A 25336-nucleotide genomic window follows, 5' to 3' on the forward strand; every position below is an offset into this window, starting at 1 on the left:
CCTAGTGAAAGATCTTTGAGTCAGTAAAAGCTGTTGCTTTAAGCATTTTTCTAAGGGACATGTGTTCTTTCCTTAACAGGACAGGGTAAAAACTATGTCAAACTAGGTAGAAGAGTACTACTAGTAGCATTCATTATGATACCTTTCAGCTACCTCTCACTTCCTTCCGTATCTCTGCTTCTTTCCAATCTTCTATGGGTTGTTTCTCTCCCCGCTATCTCCTCAAAGTATATGTAATACTATCAGGAGATATGAACAGTAAGTTATTAAGCTATAGTAGCTACTTCATGCTTTTCATGAACCAAATGCAGATCAAGCTGCAATGGCAAAAGAAAATACTAAATGTAAGCACCACCCTCAGAGTTTACACAGTAGCTCAAAATACAAACAAAGGTAGCCTCAGTGGCTGGTAATGACAACACTTGAAAGAGTATTATTGGAGTGGGACAGCAGGAGCACCCCAGTGAGTTAATAATGGCAGCCCATTTGAGTACAATATTAGGGCAGGGTGCCAGGTGCAGCCCGGTAGGGTCAGGAGATGGGCTACATACAGGAGACTAATTGAATAAATAGACACATTGACAATAATGGAATCAGGTTTTTTACTGATAGAAAAAGTAGATATAAATATAAAAAGGAGAAAAGATAGAATGAACCCCTGGTATTGTATTTGAATTGGAGCTATCATTACAAATTCATGGTTTATAATATATAAAGATAGCTATAGAAATAAATATAAATGTTAAGGGATAAACACACATTTTCTTGCTCTGCCACTGAAAAGGCCTGGGGTTAGCAACACCCCAAAAGCAGTAAGCACATCTTGCTTGCACCCAGATTTTGGTTTCTATGCACCAAAAAAAAAAAAAAAAAAAAAGGCAGCTGATTCCAGGGCTGAAGCAGAAGGAAGTAAAAGTAGACCCTGAAACTTTTTTTTTGCACCAGAAAGTAAGGAAATGCTCCAAGAACGATAGAGGCATGTCAACATTAACAAGGAAACTGCTCAAAGGGGCACCACTGGCTAAAGTTCGGTCAATCTGATCATCAAACTAAATAATGTAGTAACAAACTGAATAAAATAGAAATCTATGAGTAAACAGATTGCTCATAATCTATTTGTGAGTAAAGAGAAAGCTTCTTCTTAAAGTAGAATGCCAAATAATAAATGTAGAAGGAAGGATGAAGTTAGACAAATCACCATTTGGGAACCATCATAATAATAATTTTGGCAAGAATCATCAATGGATGCTAAAACTAGGAGGAGAAAGTGGATGAGAAATGAGTTGCAGTCGGCCCTCCATATCTGCAATTCCACATTCACGGATTCAATCAACCTCTAATTTAAAATGTAATTAGGCTTAATATGATTGTAGTACTTAACATGTACAGACTTTTTTCCTTGTCATTATTCCCTAAATAATACAGTATAACAACTATTTACATAATGCTTACATTGTATTAGGTAGTATAAGTAATTGAGATGATTTAAAGTACATGGGAGAATGTGCATAGGTTATATGCAAATACTATGCCATTTTCTATAAGGGACTTGAGCATACTCAGATTTCAGTATCCTCAGGGATCCTGGAACCAATCACCCAAAGATACCAAGAAATGACTGTATTTTTAGCCTTAACACATCTCAGGATATTTGTTGATTATTAAAGGAAAAATAAATTTACATTGGAAAAATCTGGCAGACATCATCTTAACCAAGTGATTAATGTAAATATCACTAGTAATGGAACAAATCCACACTATTTGCCATCTGATAAGATGCACTGATTTGAACAAAGTGTCACTTTTGTGATATTCCTGTCAAAAATGCATAATTTAGGTTTAATCATAAAGAAACATTAGGCGAATCCAATGGTGTGCTGGTAAATGTTTAACAACAAACTCTCTAGGGGAAAAAAGCCCTTGTTTATGTATTTCCTGACTTCTATGGTGCCAATAATTCCACCATGGCCAGTTTCAAGTACCAACTGATATCACTGAACATAAAATTGAGAAGAAATATGAATATTCTGTTCTCACAAGTTACTTGGAGCCAGATCCAGCATACCACTGGCACAAACCCAAACTTAGGAACATTCTACAAAGTGGCTGCCCTGAAGTCTTCAAAAAATGTGAAGAGCATGAAACTCAAGGAAAGACTGAAGATCCATCCCAGATTGAAGGAGACTAAAGAGACATGATCACTTGGTGTGGCAAATGATCCCAGATGACAAGCTTTCTGCTATAATAAAGGACATCAATAAGGGCAATTAGCAGAATTTTAATCAGGTCTCAGGATGAAAGATACACGAGTGTTCTTTGTGTTGTTCTTGCAACTTTTCTGGAAGTCTAAAATTGTTTCAAAATAAAATTGCATATTGAAAAAAGTACAAACTGATTTGTTACCTGATTAGGGAATTCTTTGAATTTGAGCATAAACAAAATTCTGAAAGAAGGGAGAAATGGTAGAAGAGCTAAATTCTAATTATTGCAAGTAAAGAGGGTCAAAACCTGTGGCTGCTCCAGGCCAGGTTTAGTTTTATCACTAATTGCTATGTGACTCACATTGCTATTAATAAGCGAAAGCAAGAACCTCAAAGAATAATATGAATTTCTCAAAAGGAACACAGGTTTCTAAAACTCAGATGTTTAAATAATTCATCCTATTCTCTTGTTTTAGGGGGTAAAAATACTAAGGAAAGGTAGTGGAAGTGAGAGATTTACTTAAAAAGTAAATATTGTAAAATTTTACTTACAACATATATTTTAATGGGAAGCTACTTCAGGCTGCCTGCTCCAGGCCAAGAGTGGCACTGAGTCGCTGTACCGTGAATGTGTGTGTGCAAGTAAGCCACGCTCCTGAACAAGAAGATCAGTTGCTTTCACTTCAGAGGTAGGCAGTGTGACCCAACGGCCAGGGCATGACAGGCACCCCCGTCATTTTGACATGTAGACTAGGGACACACAAAAAGAACCTAGAAAGCTCAGAGCAGTTGAAAAGAGCACTGGCCTGAGAGTCAAGGCCTCCCGGCTCTGCTGTTATTAAGTGATTCCAGTGTTATGAGGAACAAATCAGGATGAAATCAGTGAAAAGTTTTTTGTAAATTACAAACATTGTATCGGACGTTACCAGTTTTATTGGCTTGACCATGATCTCACTGGTGGATTTTGAAAAGCTGTTTACCAAACTGAGTATAATAATGAGAAAATAGTTTGTGTTTAATTGGAAGACAGCTCGGTCAGAACCTCGTTTTGACATGGATAGGATATGATTTTAGCATAAACCAAGGAAACCTGTTTTTAATACTACCAGAAAATGTGGAACTTCTGATAGGCTTTTTAGAATATTGAAAATTGATTATAGATTTTCATTTGCCACTCTGAGAATCCCTAAGATCCTAGGAGATGTTAGTTAGAAACAACTGAACTTGGTGATTGTCAGTATTCTTTTGAACTCTATATTCTATAATTCTTAGAGGAAAAAAATCTCAGATTCAGTTCTGTCTTGGGTGTTGATGAAGCTTGTAGGAGTAACTAGGGGCTTTTCCTAGGAATATCCATTGATGCTGAGGGAGAAGGGCCTAGATGAAGGACCAGCAACCCAGACCTTGCCAATCACCTAGGCAGTGAACCATCATAAGGCCACAACTCTCCTCAACTCTGCCTTAGCTGGTCACCCTCGTATTTCCAGCTTCTTGAGTTTACCATACATTTCTATTCAGAAAAATGATATAGGAATGATGTTATCAGAATTCCCAGAACCACCCTTCTTGTAAAAACATTGCATTATTCAACCTCTTGTTTAAATTCACTTTCAAGACCCAACTAAAATGTGAAGCCTTCCTAACTTTCCTAGGCAGAGATAGTTGTATTCTCCTTCATGCTCCTAGGGCATTTTATTTCCACTTATAACACTATATTTTAATGGTTTATATGTGATTCTCCTCCAATAGCCTATCGTCTTCAGCATTGTATTCCCGGTATGTAACACAACGCCTGGCCTATGATAGGTGCTTATTAAATATTTCTTGATTAATAAGAAAAAAAAAGTATTTCCTGCATTGGATTTTGAACCAAAAACATGTAAAGAAACCAAGTGCAATTTCATGGTTATGATCAAGGCTTACAGTTTTATGATTAGCCTGTCACTTTGATCTTTGGCTAGCATGACCTGTGTAGAATTTTCTTTAAAGTACTATGCTTCACATTCAAGGAGTACTGCTAAGTCAAAGCTACTCTTGGAAGGGAATGACCTTTAGACATATATGGAGTATAAGCAGGGCACAGTGGCTCACACCTGTAATCCTAGTACTTTGGGAGGCCAAGGCAGGATGATTACTTGAAGCCAGGAGTGTGGGACCAGCCTTAGCAAGAACAAGACCCCCATCTCTACAAAAAATAAAAAAATCAGCCGAGTGTGGTGGTGCGTGCCTGTAGTCCCAGTTACTCAGGAGGCTGAGGTAGAAGAATCATATGAGCCCAGAAATTTGAGGTTGCAGTGAGCTATGATGACACCACTGTACTCTAGCCAGGGTGACAGAGTGAGACTCTGTCTCAAAAAAAAAAAAAAAGAAAGAAAGAAATATGTGCAATATAATCACCTTAGTTTCTTTGTGAGATAAATTATGACTTCAGTCCTTTCTAAAAAATGCAAATAAATATATGATCTATATACATAAATCATAAAACTGGATGTGTTTTTCACATTGAAAACTTTAAACAAAAGTTAACACAACTTTTAAAGGACTTGCTAGTTCATAACATTTCAAATCTATTGTATTAAACATAAAAACCACTGTGCATATTAAACATGAAAACTAGTGTGTATATTAAAATACAGAGGAAGGTCCACTTGCTCACCTGCAGCTCACCTCCTGATGTGCAGCCCAGTTCCTAACAGGATCAGTGTGTGGCCCAGGGGTTGGGGACCACAGGCTTAAACAACCAAACTATTTAAGCCACAGTCAATAAAAACCAAATTTTAATCCTTATACCAAAAATTTCTAAAGGGACAGCATACCACTTTAACTTATATTTTGCAGGGCATGCCATTCTGTCAAGAAAATCAATTTATTAAATCTTAAACTTTCCCGTTAGTGTTAAAAATGGTAAATACTAAATCTAAATGTGACAGGAATTTTAAAGGTAAGTGAATCAGGCACATAAGTTAACATGTGATCTGGTTTTATTCTGATACTACCAAGTCAATTTATATGTTACTTTCCTCTACTTAAAAAAAGAGCATAATTCCTGTTTGCTGTTTTTCAGTGACATTGTGATGGCAAAACAAACTTTAAAGGACACGAAAGAAAATTTAGGATCTATTTGAATTTTGAAGTAAGTATTATACTGAAGAGATACACAATGAAGATATAATTCTTCCTATTCAATATTTTCAACAGAAACTAAAATTATGCTAATTAAGATAAAAATTCACTGAAATTGAAGTACTAAATCTTTGTGAAATATAATTAATTTTTATATCTTTTTAAATTTATATATTCTTAGGCTTTGTTTCCTTAGGTTCATAAAGGTTTTTAAAAGTAATTCCTAATTTTTCAAATGAGAAATACTGTGCCCTGTTTTAAAAAGAATAGTTTTATCTTGAGAATAAAATGTACTTAGAGATGACAAATACCACCTTTCCAATTTATAAATCCAAGATTTTAAAATAGTGGTTCTCATCCTAACATTTAAAAATCATCAAAACACTATACACAAAGCCTAGACATTTTTGTGGTTATTCATTTATTTTTCCATCGGTTATGTTAATTGAGATACCTTAATAGAAGTGTCCAGCTTTTTGATCTATGAAATAATTTTGTTTAGGCTCAGTTGATATTTCAGTTTAAGCCCTTCCTGACTTAACAAAGCCTGAGGGAAGATGACATCATCAAGATTTCTAAAATCAGCTTAGGATTTCTAAACTTAACATTTCTCTTAGGACCTTTCTGTACCTAATATTTAAAAACAGTCTCATCCATATGCTGGCAAACCAGCCCCAAAATGAGACAGCTGAAAATAGTACACTGTTAAAAATATTCAGATGTACAGTTCTCATGATTATAGAGAATAAATCCAGTGGGTTAGCCACTGTAATGGATACCCACATAATGGTAGTCTTGGTCATGGTCATCCTGCAGCCCAACAGGAGGAAAACTGAAGTCTGGATCTCCTTTGACTATGGAAAGATGATAAACTTCCAAAGGCACCAACCTATTAGTTTTAGGGGGATTCTGAACACTACACATACTACAGCATCAGTTTTAGACAACCAAAACAACTAAATGATTCCCAAAAAGCAAATTATATCCACTATGCTATTTATAACTGCTTATCTGAAAGTCTTGAGAAATGTTTCAGAAACTACCTTTGCAGTGATTAAACTGTTTGTATCCTAATATTAGAAAGGAGAGCTATTTTTTTTTAAAAGAAATGACTAATGAGAGAGATATAGATAGAATCCAACACAAGTTAAAAAAGAAAAACATTGTCTCTGAAGAAAGAAGTAATTGGAATAGCCAGGGTTTCAACTTAATGCCATGTTACCGCAAACTATTAAGATTTGGAAAACTTTCCCAAAAATTACAATCAAAGAAAATATGCCCAGGATATAATTGCTTAGTTGCATAATGCATGATAAACTTTATCATAAGAGCACAATCACAAATTGACAAAATATATTAGTAAAGGAGTTAACAAAATGACAGAATAGTTATTTGCAGTATCCCTTTTCTTCATTTATTAATTCAGCACCTGTCATCAGTTACACTCAATATTTTGATCATAGCTTTTTAACGGTTCAGATTTATTATAAGTATATGTAAACTAGTAACATAACTCTTAAATGTTTTGAATTAAATATCCAAAATAATAATATAAGATTGAGTTAGGTTTAATTTATTTTTGAAGTTTGTTGTAATTATATTTTCCTATTTGGTTTGATGGTACAAACTATACAAAAAGCCCAGTGTAAAAAAGTAGAATTTCATACTAAAGTATACATTTTATTCGTTTAAATAACAGTGCCTATATGTTTTATTTCAGATAAATTTGTTTAACTGAGGCAGGGACTTAGAAGAAAAAAATTTCACACAATTCACATGACATATTAGCCAATTTTGATCTATAATGCAGATAAAAATAAATTAACCAATTAACAGAAGTAAAACAGTACTTAAATATAAAAGAAATCAGAATCAAGAAATCCTAACTAACTATATTTTGGTAGTATATATATATTTATTCTTATACAGATGTATATATACATAACCCAAAGTAAAGTTTATGTTCTCTATATTTTCATTATCTATAGTATTACAATTTATCAAAATAAAATACATAATGAGGCTGTCATATTTAAAGTAATTAATATTCATTACCTTAGACTGAAGTGCCAGAAAAGGGATAGTGCATCTCTATGCCATATATAGCCTTAAATAAATACAAACCCTGATAAAAAGAAAGCAGCATGCCAGAGATCTCTGAAGACAGCGCCAACGCTGTAAGAAGTGCTTGTACCATGGCTCTGAACTGCTCCTTCCTGTGTGTTATCTGTGGTACTAGAACCATCTCCTTCCCTATGTACTTCCAAATGGGCTGCTTTTCTTAATTTCCTTTATCAGAAGAGATTAAGAGTGGAAGGCAGCTTTAAAATTTTAACAACCATTTTCTCAGTAGTATGATCAAAATTTTGAAAAACATAAACACAACTTTATTTAATACATAATAAAATTTAGATTTACTTTATAGTATTTAATCCAAATATCATGGTGCATATTCAAGACCAATTTCTATAAATGTTAAGGTATTGTTCCCTGCTCATACTGACAGGTCAGTGGACAGAAGATTGTAAGGATCACATTTCTTCCCTATTTGAATGCCACTTATCTGCAGATGAAGAAAGAAGAAAATTTAGACTGGAAAGAATTATAATCTAACTGATTAGCAACGCTGTTTATCTAATGTAGGTAGTATCTTTTAAAAATGAGATGGGCTTAAATCTCAACACCCAAACACTGCAAATGTCACAATCTCTTAGCAACAATATTCAAAAGAGGAATTGTTCCAAAAGACCCTTAAAACAGAACTCCATTGTACTGAGTGGCCAGTGAGACTTGCTATGTTTACTTAATCAAAGGGTAATATTAAACAGCTTCAAATAGTATTTAATAAATGCTTTAGCTGAAATTTCTTCTTGGCTCTTGCTTTTGCCAAAGCATCTTAAAAACACAAGGTTTGTAAGTAGTGGGAATTATTCACAACTCTAGCTAACATATATTCCCTACATTGATATTAGGTGACTAGAAATAAGCTTCAAGGAAAAAACAAAAAAACAGACATGTGGTCTCAAAATGGCCGTGAGGCAAATATAGAAGCTAAATCACTTGGTTATTGATTCTGAAGCTCAGTGCTTTATTTGAAAGAGCAACTGTATGAGATAACATTTTACTCCATGAAGGTTAAGAGCAGTCAAAAACAATCCTGGATTCAAAATTATGGAAGTCTATAAAAAGATCACTTTTAAAGAGACAGTACCTTCTTCGTTTACCCCCTGTACTTAGAGGAGGTTTGGGGGTTCTTGTTGAAACAATCTGGCAGTGCACAGTTCCCAGGAGCAGCATCAGCCATATTGGCCCAATCACTTCTGTCAGAGGTATGCTATGTGGGCTAGAAGCGGAACAGAATAACACTATTGCAGCAACTACAAAAAGGGAAAAAAAATATGCTTAATTATAGATCTGATAGTCACTTCTTCAAAACTTTTAAAATTGTTTTTATATTACTTCTTGCCAGATTATTTCTCTAAATTTAAATGAGTTTAAAATGTACTCCAGACAAGCTCTTTCAGACTATTTTACTGTTTGCCACAGCCTAACCATGGTATATTTAGTAATAAACTCTTGGAGCAAGATGATAATCAACATAGGCCAGGCATAATGGCTCATGCCTATAATTCCAGCACTTTGGGAGTCGGAGGCAGGAGGATCACTTGAGGCCACGACTTCAAGACCAGCCTGAACAACATAGTGAGAAGAAAAATCAGCTGGGTGTAGTGGCATGTGCCTGTAAACCCAGCTGCTTGGGAGGCTGAGGCAGGAGGACTGCTTGAACCTAGAAGTTTGAGGTTGCAGTGAGCTATGATCATGCCACTGCATGCTAGCTTGGGCAACAGAGCAAGACTGCATCTCCAAAACGATAAAAAAAAAGATGATAACCACCATAATCTCTAAAGTACACACCTCAACAATGCAATGAAAGTTAGATGCATATGAATCTAAGTGTAAGATCACAATTGAAAGAACCACACTAACTTCAAGTACATTTATTTCTTTTTTTTATAAAGAAGGAAGTCTCATGGTAAGTATAATGAGGCTATAAAGAGCTTCTTATTAACAGAGGTCTATCTCCTTAGAATTAATAATGTAAACTTACTTAGGCATATTTTCCAGGGAAACCACCCATCAATGCTTACCATTACTGCATGAAGGGGCAATCTTGTTTTTGGCTGCTCAGCATTCCTTAGACTTTCTGTACATAAACTCTCTTTACCTTTTAGGAGTCTCCCTTCTTTATCTGTCTACCAAATGTTCTTATTTCTTCTATTCAGGGATACACATGTAATCTAGGCTTGCCACAGTCTCAATAACTCTGAGCATAGTAGCTAATAAAAAGATGGGTAAGTGACCTAAGGAGGGACAATCAGAATCTTTTCCAAGGACTAACACAGGTGCTTGAAGAAGGCCTTTCTCCTAGATCACAAACACTAAAGACAATGAAAATATGAAATTGCCAGGGATCATCTCAGCCACTATTCAGAAAGAGCCAACCTAAGAGTGTGACTGGCAAGGAAGGAAAGTCAATAGCATAGAAAGTGAAGATATCACCTGAGCCTCTAGATCCAGCCATGCCTGAATCCAGGGCCTAGGAGTACCTAATTCTGTTTTGAAACAAGTGGAAAACTTTAATATTAGAAGATTTTTGATCATTTTGTTAAGTACAATCATTGTAATGTAGTCATACAATATGCATATTTTGAAGAGATATATTCATATTGATATATTCAGGGGTACAATGTCTTGATATATATAATTTACTTTAACAAAACAGATTTAAGTAAACATCCCAAAATGTTAATAATTATTAAATCAAAAAGATGGGTATATATGGGTGTTAAGGTGACCATGTAATTTATCATTTAAACCAGGACACTTCTGAGAGTGAAATAGGGGATGTTAAAAGCACCAGGACAACGTGAGTAAACTTGGATAGTTGGACAGTCCAAGGCAAATTAGGACATATGGTCACCTACGTTAGACTTGAAACTGGGCTTTACCATACTTGGTGACTGCGTGGCTTTGGTCCCTCAGGTCTTTCAGGTCCTATGTTTATAAGGTAGGCATAATAATAGTACCTAGGCTGAGCATGGTGGCTCACGCCTGTAATCCTAGCACTCTGGGAGGCCAAGGCAGGAGGATCAATTGAGCTCAGGATTTCGAGACTAGCCTGAACGAGACCCTGTCTCTACTAAAAATAGAAAAATTAGCTGGGTGCAGTGGCATATGCCTGTAATCCCAGCTACTGGGGAGGTTGAGGCAGGAGGATTGTTTGAGTCCAAGAGTTTGAGGTTACAGTGAGCTGTGATGATGCCATTGCACTCCAGCTGGGGTCTCACTCTGTCTCAAAAAACAAAAACAAAACAAACAAACAAACAAAAATAGTACCTATATTTCACTGGGTGGTTATGAGAATTAAATGAGATTCAGAAAGCACTTAGCGTATGGTGTATAGAAAGAATTTCAATAGAATGAGGACAGCTCAGATCACAGTGGCAAAAGGTACAGAAAAAAGAAACCATACCTAAGGCATGAAAAATAAACTTGTATAGTTTGTATTTTTTAAAAAAAGACTGGTGTGTATGTTATGGGGGATACATTTTGAAGAGGTTTTCTTTCCAATTTTTAAAAATCCTCTCAATTTCTATTTTTCTTTAGCCATCTGGAGATTCAAATTTTCATAAAATTATATTGGAAAATAACTGCTTTGTTTTCTTAAACATTTTAAATACCAAATCAGTTTTTGTGTCTTATTAACATACTCATACTCACTTTATACTCAGTAGTTGTTAGTATATGTTTAAAAAAAAGTCTTAGTAACCCTAAAAATATAACATGCTGAAAGTTAAAAGCAAAATGCATTTCCATCACTCAATTATACCTTGAAGAAGATAAAGTACAAGAAGCCAGAAAAAGATGACCTTTGATGTTACTTGTAACCACCACCGGAAGAAAAAGGGAAAAAACACAACTCGAACAATTCCCTTTCTAGTCAGAGAAGTCCAAGGACTTTCAGGCTTAGCCTTAGCAAATGCAGACCCTGGAAAAAAGTAAAATAAATGATATATGTATATAGAGATATGTTTTTTAAATCCAGAGTAGCAGAAAAGAATCAACTTCTATTCAATTCAGAGTACACTTAGGTATTATTTTTTAATCTCCTCAGATAAAAAATTTCAATGTTTGGAAAAACAACACATATAACTTTATTCTGTACTATGCTATGAGTGAGAAATATCCAATTTTGAGTAACAGATGCTTTTAAAAATATCCTTCATGCTGTATTAACTAACTCAGGTACTTTGAAAAACATTATTAATTGAAATTAACAGCAGAATTTCCCCCACATATTTTACAAATATAGGACAATATTCAAATGTCAGTTCTAGTTTGGAATTACAAATTACCACTTTAATTTTTATAACCAAGTTCTATAGTTTAATAAGTAAACATGAGCTGTTACTCTTTTACACTTATTTCTTGGAATGATCTTTAGTGTGAGGAAAGACTAATCAGTAATATTTAAATGCTTCCACTCTCTTTTTTATATTACTACTGCCTTCATTTAGACTCATAATGCATTTATTGCTGCAAATATATATATAGCCTATTTTGAATTGTTCCATCAAGGTGAATGTCTACATGTATTAAGCATTTATTTGTCCGACACTCACCTCTTACAAGATCAACATCTATGAGGTCTGGTTTCACATGAGCTGTTTTCTTTGGTTTATTCCTTAACCCCTATGATATATTAAAAGAAGTACTGAAATTATATATACATATATTATTTAAAAATTCAGAATAGCAAAAAATAATCAACTCCTAAACATTTCAATTTAAATAAAGTAATAATATACACAACAATGTAACACATTATACATTTGTTACAAATGGAACGTAATTATAGTATTGTAATAAATTTGATTACTTTCCTAGAGGATATATTTAGGGATATGTGTAACATGCGAGGCCTGTTTATTATTAACAGTACAATTATAATACAAAGACTATCATTATCAAGCAAACTCAGGTGTACAGCCTGAGATGGTCCAGAGGATTGCACTGGCCCCAGATTGGCATTAGGAGAGTATTGAGGCTAGCTCAGGGAACAGTGGTCCCCAAGGGCCCTCAAGGTGTGATGCTGGGGGTGTTATTGCAGAAAGCAGTAGATCACAGAGCTGAGGAATAGATGGAGATGCAGACTTCTCGGCAGGTACCAATCAGCCGAGAGCCATGATGATGCACATCTCAGGGTTGCCACCATGTTCACATGCCAACCAATGATCAGAATGCAATGCCACCTCATCGCCTCAGAACTTAGATACCATAACAAGGAAGAGGGGGAGGAAGAGGAAGTTATTGTGAATTAAATTTAAATTTGAAATTATTGAACATTGACTAAAATTAAGTTTCTACCATCAGTGTACAAGAGTGGAAGTGAGAGGCGGAAATCAAAATTAGTGGCTAAAAAAATTATGGAAAAATAAGTTATTTTATTACTTAAGACTAGGATGTTAAGAATTAGAAGAACTTAAGCTAAACTCCTCTGGAGCCAAGTGCTAAGAGATGACACAAGTGTTGAGATGATTTGCTTATTATTCATTAAATTAAGCAAGTAGGCCAGGTACAGTGGCTCACATCTGTAATCCTAGCACTCTGAGAGGCTAAGATGGTAGGACGGCTTGAGGCCAGGAGTTTGGGACCAACCTGGTCAACATAGCAAGACCTCGTCTCTACAAAAATTAGCAAAATTAGCCGGGCATGGTGGTACATGCCTGTTGTCCCAGCTATTCGGGTGGCTGAGGCAGGAGGATCACCAGGGCCCAGGAGTTTGAGGTTGCAGTGAGCTATGATGATGCCACTGAACTCTAGCCCAGGCAACAGAACAAGACTGTCTTAAAAAAACAAAAACAAAAACAAAAAATATATATATATATATATATATATATATATATGGCAAATAACTGTGCAGTAAATCCTTTCTTTGGTTCTAATCCAGGTAACAACCTCCTAAAGTAAAAATCTGATTAAGTACTGCTTGCATCTAAAACAAAGAAGAGGATAGCATTTGAGGTCAGAATTAACTAAGATGTCTAAACCAAAAGTATACCCTGAAACAGAGATGCAGTTAACCTTTGAACTCCTTCAGATAGTCTGTCTTCTCAAGTACCCAGAGACACACACACACACACACACACACACACACAAAAAAAAAAAATGAAGGAGAAGGAAAGGGTCAGGGTTGAAGATATAGCAATGATAATTTTTACATATAGTCGATCCCCATATTTGCAAATTTGCCTACTTGCTAAAATTTAGCTGTACCCCCAAATCAATACTCAGAGTGCTTTTGCCCTCATTTACAGACATGCGCAAAGTGGCAAAAAAAAGTTTAGCTACCTAACTTGCACCTTCCCACAGCTGAGGTCGAACAAGGCAATGCTTTACCTTATTGTTTCAGCTCTCATTACTGTAAACAGGTATACTTTTCACTGTCCATTTAGTGTCATGTTTTTCACATTAGTTGGCAACTTTGTTGTTTAAGATGGCCCTCCAGTGTAAGTGATGCCTAGTGTTCCTACATACAAGATGACTGTGGTGTGCTTTATGGAGAAAGTATGTATTAGATAATCTCTGTTCAGACATGATCTATAGTGCTGCTGGCCACGAGTTCATTGTTAATGAATCAACAATACATATTGAATAGGTGTTTTTAAACAGAAACACATATAAAACAAAGTTATGTACTGATTGGCTGACAAAAGTACTATAACCAAGGGCTCACAGGTATCTAACTCTGTATTTCCCCTAGCAGCAACGGTTCAGTATTTGCTAATTCAGTGTTCATGGTGACTTCATAGAACATAGCTACCACAAACAATGAGAATCAATTGTATCTGTACTGTATTTCCCATTTTAATGTCACTATAGAGTGGCTGATAGATTATAAATCATTTCTAAGATTTTGCAAATTAGAAAGCCATTTTTTTTTTTTTTTTTTGAGACAAGGTCTCACTCTGTTGCCTGGGCTAGTATGCAGTGGCATCATCATAGCTCACTGCAACCTCAAACTCCTGGGCTCAAGGGATCCTCCTGCCTCAGCCTTCTGAGTACCTGGGACTACAGGCTTGCCCCACCACGCCCAGCTAATTTTTCTATTTTTTGTAGAGACGGGGGTCTCACTTTTGCTCAGGGTAGTCTCAAATTCCTGGCCTCAAGTGATCCCACCTCGGCCTCCCAAAGTGCTAGAATTACAGGTGTGAGCCACCATGCCACACCTGGAAAGGCAATTCTAATAAAAACATACACTTAAACAAAATTTTGTTAATAAAGTACTATTTTGCTTTGGTATAAAATTTATTATAATGGGATTTTACCTTTATTAGAGTCAAAAATTTGAGAATAGTAACATTTTAATTTATTTCTTTTATAATTGTTTCTCTAACAACTTGAAAATAACTTTATTGCCAATGTTTTCTGACTAATCTGAAGCTTAATTTACTGCTGTATACCTAAAATTTTTATTAAGATTCTTTTAAGAACTGAAGTCTTTATAATAAGAGAAACAGCAAATTGTCTTGATTTATGCAACTGTTGTTTTTCAAAATGCTCCTTCTAACTTGACCTTATTTATATGTGGTTCTTTTCTTATTTTATGTGCTATTAAAACTTTTCTTTTCAGCCATATTGTACAGCCACATTATAATTGCCAGTTTTGGTAACATTTTTCCTTCCCTTCAAGGTAGCCTATCGGAATAAAGAGTTTAAAAAAACAAAAGCATAAAAATTTCACTGATAAGTCTAATATTAATGATTTTATTTGCAAAAATAAAAGATATTAGCACCAAGATATGAGCATTCATAAAATCTGATTTTAATTAAGTAGATTTTTAAGTTGGAAAATTTTAAGTTGGTTAGAGGTAAACTACATTCACACAAGTAGCACAGCTTTCAGTACTACCGTAGACCTTCAAAAAATTTAAATGAACAAATACAAAATGAAAACAAATTTTTAAAAAAACAGAATGAGAAACTACTGATTTATGCACAAACTAGAAAGTAGAAACAAGTAGTAAAAATGCAATAAATCCCCAAGAATCAAAATGATATTTTCTTTATTGAATATACATTTAAACTTTTATAGTACACTCCTACAGTGAAATGACTCAAATGCAATAGTATGAAATTTTGCATTTTTAAAAAATCTCTAAGTACACAGATAATGTTGAGCCAAAAAATGAAAAGGGCTGTTTAAGTTTAGAAAGTACTTCTCTTCAGTGACACAGACTTTCTGCGCATGAAACTATTGTATACTTAGACTCTATCAAAGCACATAAATGTTAGTTTCACTTTCCAGAATTCCTGTTTAGTTCCCCAATCCCTTTTTCCTCTATAATCACTTTATAAGCTTTTTGGTGAAGCTTTGAAAGTGTAGTAGGTAATAAAACAGGGAAAACGGCCACATTTATTTTTAAATTTTGGTAAAGGTGATCAGCAAATGAAACAAAGTTTTTAGTTATAATTTCTAAAATGTTTAAGAAAAAATAATTTCGAACTTACAAAGATTTTATACTTTAGCAATATCGACTATGGGTCTTTAATTTGAAAAATAAAAATTTTCAAGAAATATATTTTCATATCTTTCTTTGGTTAATTTGTCACCACTTTGACAACTGAGAGAATCGATTATTACATGGGATGAATTCAATACATTTGGTATAATGTTCTCTAAACAAAAGGTGAGTATTTAGGATTTTTATCAAATATTAACATTAAGACATAACAGTTATACACCTCTCTACCTTCCTTAAAATAAACATAAAATTATTTGATGCTATAAATTTGCCTCCACTAGACTGTTTAGCAAAAATGGAACGTACTTTTAGGCTTGTCAACAAATTGACCCTCTTCATTCATAATAACAAAGAGTACGTTTTAATATGTTTTTAATTCTTCAATTACTATTACAAAGTATTATCTTTAAAGGGAAACATATTTCAGAATGAAGTTATAGGAACCAACTTCACTAAGATCATCCTGTCAGTGGCATCAAGTAGCAACTAACATAATCCTTCCTTATCCTAACTTCTATTTAGGCATTAAAATAGCTCTTTTAAAAAAGGAAGAAATTACCTATGTAATGTAGTAGTTTGTGATGAATGGCTCCCAAAAACTAAAAAATTATTTCGGTATATATTTTTTGAGGTTTTTAAATTTAAAAACTTCCAAATGTGTCAACTGATAACATAACCTCTCAAGGTACTTAATGTCTTCTGTCCAATGAATTACAGGCTTTGTAACTATCAAAGAGTATAAAAAGCTTTGTGGCCTCTTACTAGACCTCTCTGCTGCTCTTTATCTGCTTCACTATCCCCAACTCTCTTAATACACTCTTCATACTATTTTCTCATAAATCTCCTACTTCTTTCCTTCTTTACTTGCATCTCTTTCTTTGCCTATCTATTAAGTGTTGGTATTTCCCAATGTTCTGTTCTCAGCCCTTTTCTTTAATCCTTCAATGGAAATCTATTCATCCCTATGGCTACATCCATGTAGTATGTATAATATATAATATATATAACACACACATATACACACTTTATATAATAAACTGAGGACTCCCAAATCTCCCTCCCAAGTACCAACTGGATATTTCTAAAACAGAATTTCAAATCTGTTCCACTTCCAGTATTATACCTAGTGCTGCTTTAGTGAATTTGTGAAAATATAAATTTAATGTTCTGCTTAAAATCTTCTAATGTCTCTTCCATTGTTTTCTAGATTATGTCTAAACTCTTGGTAAGGCAGCCAAACCCCTTCATAATCTGACTTCCATCTTCCTTTCTAGTTTTACTCCTAACCACCCTCATCTCCTTCCTCCATCTAACCTATTACCAAATCAAACTTCTTGAGGATTCCTGACTCAGTCATGCACCTTCCTTCCTTTATGCATATTTTTATATGCTTTCCTTCTGTCCAGAATGTCTTCCTCATTCTTCTCCCCAATGTCTGTCAAACTCAGTTCATGAACTACTTCCTCTATGAAGTCTTTCCTAACCTTCCCAGGGTTGTCTCTCCCTGCACTTTCCTATAGACTTAGACATGCCTCTCTTACTTGAATTTATCTCATCTGTAATTATGCATCTCACCTATAAAACTATAATCTACTTCATCTTTCTGTCCTCATGACTTAATCCTATATTTAAGGCATACCACAACTTTGTTAAATGTATTAAGGTATAAAAATAGTTCAAGATTAAAATTGATGAATGGCAAAGAATTTGCTCTTTATTATAGATGACTAAGTTATCTAAAAACTAACAGATTTTTTTGAACAGATTTTTAAATAACTATAGACATTGGTTTTCAATCTAATGTAAATCTTTCTATTCAAAATAGGAAATGTCAAGTAACTAAAGTAACATTCTCTAGGCCCAAATTAAATTTAGCTCGTGCAGGAACACACTGATTAGTATCTATGTAAATGAAAAATATAAATCTTATTACCAAAAAAGAGTGCTGAGAAACAACAAATTTAGTTTAAAAGTAGTTTTCATGCTAGCAAGTTAGCCTATGAGAATATCTTTTTGGCATAAGAGAGGTGACTGCATGTTCAGGAAGAAAATATCTACTACAAAAATATTTCAATTAATGCTTTACTTTCCTAAATTCTTTTTAAAAATGACCAACTTTTCAGCGACTCTTTTTGAGTCCAAGACATTCTGTTAGTAGCACCAAAACGCAGATCTCAATTAAGCAGAGCAGCATTTGCACAGGATCACTCAGGCGGGAAAAATCCTGAAACACTTACCAGTTTAATAAACTGTACAGAGCAATGACAGCATCAAAAGGGAGGAAAAGCAAACTAGAAGTATAAGGTGACAAGTGAAAGGGGAAAAAAGCTGACAAAAAATAATAATTAGAAATTAAATTTAAAAAGAACAGAAAGATGCTAAAAAGCCAAAAAAAAAAAAAAGTCAGAAGACATGTGACTATCCCATCCTAAAAGAGCTTATCTCTTTATTTAAAAGTTTAGATGAATATTAATTTATACCTTAAATGTATATGAAAAAATATTACATAAAATGTGATTAATAATCAGTTCAAAGAAGTATATTTCAGGATAAAATGAAATAAACTTGTTACCTTGATTTCTCTTTGTTCAACAGATTTTTCCCATATTTGTTGATCGTATGCTCCAATCTATGAAAAGAAAAAAAAAGACAACACTACATTAAATGATCCTTGCTGGTACCCATTAAATAGGTACAACTCTGTCTGAACTACATGCAACTCAGTGTTCATTCAGCACAGATTAGATTTAGCTATCTCAGACTTCTAGAATCAATATTGTTATTGCAGTGGTTCTCACAGTATGATTTCAGGACTAGCAGTATTATAATAGCATCACCTTGGAATTTCTTAGAAATGTAAACTCTCGGCAGCACAGTGCCTCACACCTGTAGCACTTTGGGAGACTGAGGCAGGAGGATCACTTGAGGCCAGGAGTTCAAAACCAGCCTGGGCAATAGCAAGACTCTGTCTCTACAAAAATAAAAAAATTATCCGGGCATGGTGGTGCGTGTCTATAGTCCCAGTTATTCGGGAGGGTGAGGCAGGAGCATCGCTTGAGCCCAGGAGTTGGAAGGCTGCAGTCAGCTATGATGATGCCACTGCACTCCAGCCTGGGAAATGGAGTGAGACCCTTTCTGGAAAAAAAAAAAAAAAAGGAAGAAAAAGAAATGCAAACTCTCAGGTTCCACCTCAGACTTACTGAATCAGAAATATGGGAGTAGAGGCCCCCCAAAAGCTGTGTTTTAAAAATCTCTCTTGATGATTCTGATGCTTGAAAACTACTGCCCTAGGGAATCTTTTATTTTAAATAAACCCAATTGCTACAGCTCTGCTACATTTGAGGAGAAAACTCCCAAGTGGTAAATCCTTTATGGAGTTTTTTTAAAGAAGAAAAATACTAATATTCTATACAATTAAAAATTCATAAATATGCAGACCACAATTACCACTTAAAGTTTAAATTGGAAAATAAAGTTGTGAAATGATTGAAGACAGGGAAAAAATTAAGCAGAATTTCTTAAAGCTTCTATGTCTACTATTCTTAGATGGTTGAAAGTTCTCTGAACTATACCTTCAATAGGGCAGGATAAACAAATCATTATTTATTCATTGTTCTTTGCTGTTAGTTCCTATTGTCTCCAGTTTCCACTCAATTCCCTATATTCAAAGATACTGAAATGGGTCAACAGCATATAATTATTACTTGGGACTTGCATTATTTGCATTAATTGAAAATTAGAATCCTAAGAAATTAAAACTATTTCAGATAATCACACTTAGAGTAGGACAAACAATGACCAGAGATAGGCAAAGATATTATAAGGAAATTCAGGAAAGAGTACTTTCTGACTCATGACATAATCTACTCAAAAGTCCTTTTACCTTCATATTATTTTTAAACTCATTTTCAAAAAATGGCAAATCAAGAACACCAGGAGGTAGATATGAACAGGCAGAATAAGAGAGTTTATTAAATGACTCCATAAGAGCTATCTTATTCATACTAATTTCTTTGGTCCTGTAAATCCTGTTTTCTTTTTCAACATTTTCTGTGATTCCTTTCTTATTTTTAAAATCATGTTATGATATACTACCCTGAAGATTAAAATCTTGTAACACCTAGACCATGCTACTTAGACTGAACAACTCAATATTATGTAACTAACACTTCCATCAGTCTCCATCTAGGTAAGCAACAACCAACCAGTTACTTCTAATGCTAGAGGTGACCTGCAGTGACTAGTTGCCCCTTACCCTCCTGAATTCTGAATCCAATCAATCATTTTCCTTAAAATCAAAAACGTATGTATGGAAAAATAGATTCCATATGAATAATTCTGCTCTAACTTGATAATTCAGAATGACTGGGCTTAGTGTAATCAAAATTTATTTTTTTAAATGTGTAACTATTTCAAAGCACTTTATACTTTTCATTGAAACTATAATGAAAACTAATAAAGAATAGGTACCAATATGTTTTAATAATTACTAATATTTTGGCAGTATTTTGTTTTGACAAACAAAAGTGTGCCTAAATGCTCTTTAAAAGAGCTGCTAAAAAAAAAAAAAAAGAGTTGTGTTTTTATTTCAAGGTGACACAAGAATATGGACATGGAGATATACAACCCACAGACTAAAATCAGGGGGAATAAAATGATGTCTATGAAATACACAAAATCAGAAATCCACGTCAGTCCCTGGCATAACTGGGTTCAGTACAACCCCAGCAGGGTACTCAATAGCCCCAGGTTTAAAAAGGTACAGAGAGTCTAAGAAATCCTGTAGTGAAGCAGTGGGTAACAGTGGAAAAGCTTTTTGAAGGCTGTGATACTTCTCTTATAAATAGCAGAATACAAATCTTAAAAGGGGGTGGGGGTGATGGTGGATGGATGTTCCTATAAAAGCCATAGAATAAAATGAATTGCTCTACTAGAGAGACAATTTTACTCAAAGATTTGACAGGTGAGAGGAAGGACAACTTCTATGGTAACAGAATGACTCGTGGAGTCCTAATTCTTTTTTAACTAATAAGTGTCATTTTCAGTTATAATACAAGCAACTAAATGTCTTTGAAAGTGGAGGAATCAATTCTCCTTTGCAGCAGACTTCTGTTGTTTTGAAAATACTACCAGTATGGTCATTTTAGTTACATAAGCAAACAGACTACTTTCTTGGAGAAAACTGTGAGGATGCTGTTAACCTAAATGCAGGTACTTCAGATGTTCAGGGTTCTGCTTAGTGATGTATATACCCTTAACTAATTACCCTGACATACGAATTCAGACTGAATTGTCTCTAAAAATTGTTTGTTTCTTGGGATGTGTGTGTAGTACATCAGAGGCCTCATGAAATAAGGTTGGTAGTAGGAGCCTAGAAAGCACAATGAAGGAATTCTAAAGACACTATCTGGCCTTAAGCCTCACTTTATTCCCAGCTGAAATCTGGCAAGACAGTGGATCAGAACACTTGTGGCTAGAGTCAAGCTCTTCCCTGAAAGAAACACAGTTCTACTGTCAATCATCATAGAGCAAGAAAAGAAGTGATACTTAGACTGGGGAAGAGAAGAACCGTCTTCTCAAGACTTAGGGTCATGGATTGAGAATTATTTCCAAAGCTGTGCTACCAAAATTAAAAAACAAATAACAATATCTTTTTCAAAGTTTCTATTTTACGTCTGACACACATATACTTGGCAGACTTGACCAAGTCACATAAACTTGATAGCTATTTCTTTTTTGTATTTCTTCTATACAAAATTAAATCATATGTCCAAGTTCAACTATAGTTCTCTGTGAAAAGTAGGGAATAAAATAACATTATTTTTTAATGCCATACAAAATAGTAAAAGAAACTCAGTAGTAACATTTGTCTAACAGAACAAGGATTTTAATCAGATAATGTCTTCAACTGAGAAAAAAATACTATGTAACATTATATTTTGGCTACTTCTATTAATAAATTTTAGCTACCTCCTAACTGTCCTTTCCCTTCCTCTCTTCTCCCAATGTCTCCAGTGTTTGGATGTTTAGAAAAATGCCTAACATTCTAAAGAAACAAAAGGATACATACTCAAAAAATGCTTTGTTGGTAGATACTTAAAAACAGAAATAGCAGGGTAATTAATGTGCGAGTAGTTATACAGCTATTCAACCATGCTCTTCATAAGTGATGATCTGTTTCAAGGAGGGGAAAAACATGTTTCCATCTTATTATAAGAGGAGATTCTGAAATCCTGATTTACATTTTGTAACCAATAGTTTTGTCCATGTTAAGAATGTGAAGTTCATTCTCTGATGCCTGGCTATGGTAAGCAATTTTATCAACGCTTTTGTCATTATTCCCAGAGATACCCTGAATACTGTAAGACTCTAGTGCACGCTTGCCCAACCAGAACTGACCTATACAGTCAGCTTTTTCTATTCCTAGTCCCAGAAGATCAAGCACTTTGTCCTCTACAAAGCCACCCTGTATCTTCAACAACAGGTCTGGCAATCCTATACCAACCTCTTACAATACTCCTTCCTCACAATGACAGCAAGGACAATTCTAAATAATCTACCTACAAGCTTTAATTCCTAATTACTGTGACCATCCCCATTCCAGCAGAATTTCTAGCCAATTACCTCCTTGAGAAGATTGAAGCCATAAAATACAAATTTCATTTTCTGTCTTCTCCACCTCTAGTATCTATTTTCTTATCTACCTTAGTTTTCCTTTCTTCTTATCTTTATAAACAAACTTTGAGCCATTATAGAGGTCAAAATTGATTTAAAAAAACCACACAACTAGGGAGCAGTATCCTGAATGTGGTAATAAGATTAAAAAGAAAAAAAGCAGAAATAAGGAACTGAGATACTAGAATTTAGTAATATCAAGCAGATTAAAATGGAATTAAATGCATATTCTTTAGATGTTTTCTGAAAATGTTTCTACTGAAGGCTGTTATAAAAGAAAAATGAACATGTTATAAATTTGAAATTAACATAGCTAACGCGCTATATTACATGTGTAAATGTATACAGCAGATATTTAGAAGGATACATGAAAACAATAGTGATTATCGCTTAGAAGTATGAAAGAGAACAGTACTTTTCCTTTCTGCATTATATTCATTGATACTCTATCACTTTTTCCCCCTACAATAAGGAGGGGGAAAGCAGGTACTACTTTTATAAATCAGGATTCTAACCCAGGTCTGTTGGACTCCCAAGTAATTTGAACTAGTTATCTTAGAAACTAAACATGTTTCACAGTCCTATCACCAAATAGTAATTTTACAGAAAATCATATACTTCCTCCTACCATCATTCTAATTTTATATCTTTCTACATGCTGAGACAAAATGGGAAAGGATGAAAAGAGAGGAAGACAGGGTGGGGATATGGAGGCGGTAAAGACACAGAAAGAAAGGTGAGGAAGAGGGAGGATTAGTAGGTAGAGAAAAATATTGCCTTTGTCTAGATATCTGCCAAGGTCAGCTCTGGCTCCTACAAAAAAAATTTGTAAAGAATATGATGATATCAAAAGTACAAATGTTAACACCTAGATAATTAGATGGTGAAATGAGAAACAAGTATCACTTAGGAATTCTAGAAAAGAAATATCTTTGAAAAACAATTTGAAAAGCTACTCTTAGGCTACCTAATTACCCCTACGCCACCACATTCAGAACAGCAGCCCGGTTCAGGTATCAAGAGGCTAAAGAGAAGGTGTCTTGCTTCATGAAGGCACTTATCAATAGTTTAATTCAATTAAGTGCTTGGATAAAACTATAAGAGTTCACAAATAAACATAAGGCAAACATATTTTAAGCACCTAGTTTCCTCAACTAATGAACAGACATACCATAACACAGTATGTCAAATTTGTAATTTTTCCTGCCATCACCATGCTTAGTTTCATTTTTCTGAATCTCATTTAAGAAACTCAGAAAAGCAAACTATTAATTCTCACAAACACTAAATGCCATACAAAAAGAAAACACAGAGCCCCAATCCCTTCCTAGCTGGGTTCTTAATATTTGTTGACAGGAGTGGAAAAGACCATGGACTGTGCAAGAGACCTGGATTTTTATCCTCCCTCCACCATAACTAGCCTTACAGACTCAGGCCATGAGACTCTGTATAATGGGGACAACGAAACATTTCAAAGAACTGAAATGTGAAAAGATAGCGTCTGGTTTATAGCTGGGGCACTATAAAAAAATATTAGTTCTTTCCTTTTTTGGCAAATCTTAATCTCTCTAGGCCTCAATTACCTCATTTTAAACTGATAAAGCTGAACTATATTTAAATTAGTTAAGACAATATTTGTACTAACTAATAATGATTTGGATGGCTACAGAGAATTTTTTTATGTATCAGTATGGGAAAGAAAAAATTCAATGCTACTATGAAAGCAGGCAGAAGCAAGGAAAGTATTATAGCTGGAAATGTCTGGACAAAAGGTACAAAGAAGAAAGCAAAATCAGGGGTGTGTAGATAAATGTCTTTTTCCTAATAAACAACCAATGAAATATTTTTGATAATTGTTTAAGTGAAAACTGAGCTGTCAACACCCAAAATCTCATTTGCCCAGACTCCTAAAATATATGGATTACACCGTCATAATGATCTATCTACAAGTTTAATAAAAGAGAGAAAATTGAGAGGTATGCAATATAATAAAGTTAATGTGACTAAACAAAATAGTAGATGTGAGAATAAAATGCCAATCACCAATGAAAGAAAACCATAACTATAATCCCTAAAATTAGGTTGTCATAAAGAACATTCCAAAAGTATTTCCAGTACTTCTGTTCATATTTGCTAAAACATATGGAAGAGACATTTAGAGTCACTTAAAACCACTAGGATGATTGATAATACGAAAAATATTTACTCAGAATTAGTAGAAACTAATTATTTTATTAACTTCCAATTTCAAAGTAAAGTTCTCGATGCTTTAAATATCAAATAGGTTTTCACTGTTTTTTGTTCATAAAAACTGCCTCTCAAACAAATTTGCCCATTGAACACCTAGGAATATTTCTGAATCCTGTAATTGCTCCTAAAAAGCCTCATTTCTAACCTGCTATCTTGAATAGCAATTCTCATTACTACTTAATTTATATGCTACCCTATTCTATTCTTTTGTTTTTTTTTTTTTTTTACAATGTCCTATTTTGATCAATATATTGTTCAGTGTTTCCAATTGTCCATTACATACATGTACACACACACACACGCACACACACTCCCTTAAGTCAGAGTTTAGAGAGGTCAGATACTCAGGTGACTTTAAGGATGAGAATCAAATGAGGAAGTTGAATCACTTAATTATACAATCTAAACTATGAATCATGATGATGTCAGACAAAAAGTGTGGCCTGAGAAAATATCAAGAGCTAGTAACTCTTTTGAATCCGTAACAATTACCAAATCTCT

The 25336-nt window shown here is 34.3% G+C and overlaps 1 protein-coding gene across 9 annotated transcripts in view; it reads right to left on the reverse strand.

Moving 5' to 3' along the window:
• Positions 1 to 25336, reverse strand: part of PHTF2 (putative homeodomain transcription factor 2) — a 116316-nt gene that overhangs the window by 32255 nt on the left and 58725 nt on the right. For 6 of the 9 annotated variants that reach the window (XM_069462650.1, XM_069462652.1, XM_069462647.1 and 3 more), the window contains exons 3-7: positions 18483 to 18539; positions 12008 to 12077; positions 11215 to 11373; positions 8536 to 8701; positions 7449 to 7613 (exon numbers count right to left, since the gene is read on the reverse strand). In XM_069462650.1, the coding sequence (XP_069318751.1) occupies positions 7449 to 7613; positions 8536 to 8701; positions 11215 to 11373; positions 12008 to 12077; positions 18483 to 18539 (617 nt within the window). Of the gene's footprint in view, positions 1 to 7448; positions 7614 to 8535; positions 8702 to 11214; positions 11374 to 12007; positions 12078 to 18147; positions 18160 to 18482; positions 18540 to 25336 lie in introns of all 9 variants that reach the window. The other 3 variants (XM_069462646.1, XM_069462649.1, XM_069462645.1) reach the window with 1 other exon arrangement.

The sequence above is a fragment of the Eulemur rufifrons genome, chromosome 29, assembly GCF_041146395.1.
Source record: "Eulemur rufifrons isolate Redbay chromosome 29, OSU_ERuf_1, whole genome shotgun sequence".
Taxonomy (NCBI): domain Eukaryota; kingdom Metazoa; phylum Chordata; class Mammalia; order Primates; family Lemuridae; genus Eulemur; species Eulemur rufifrons.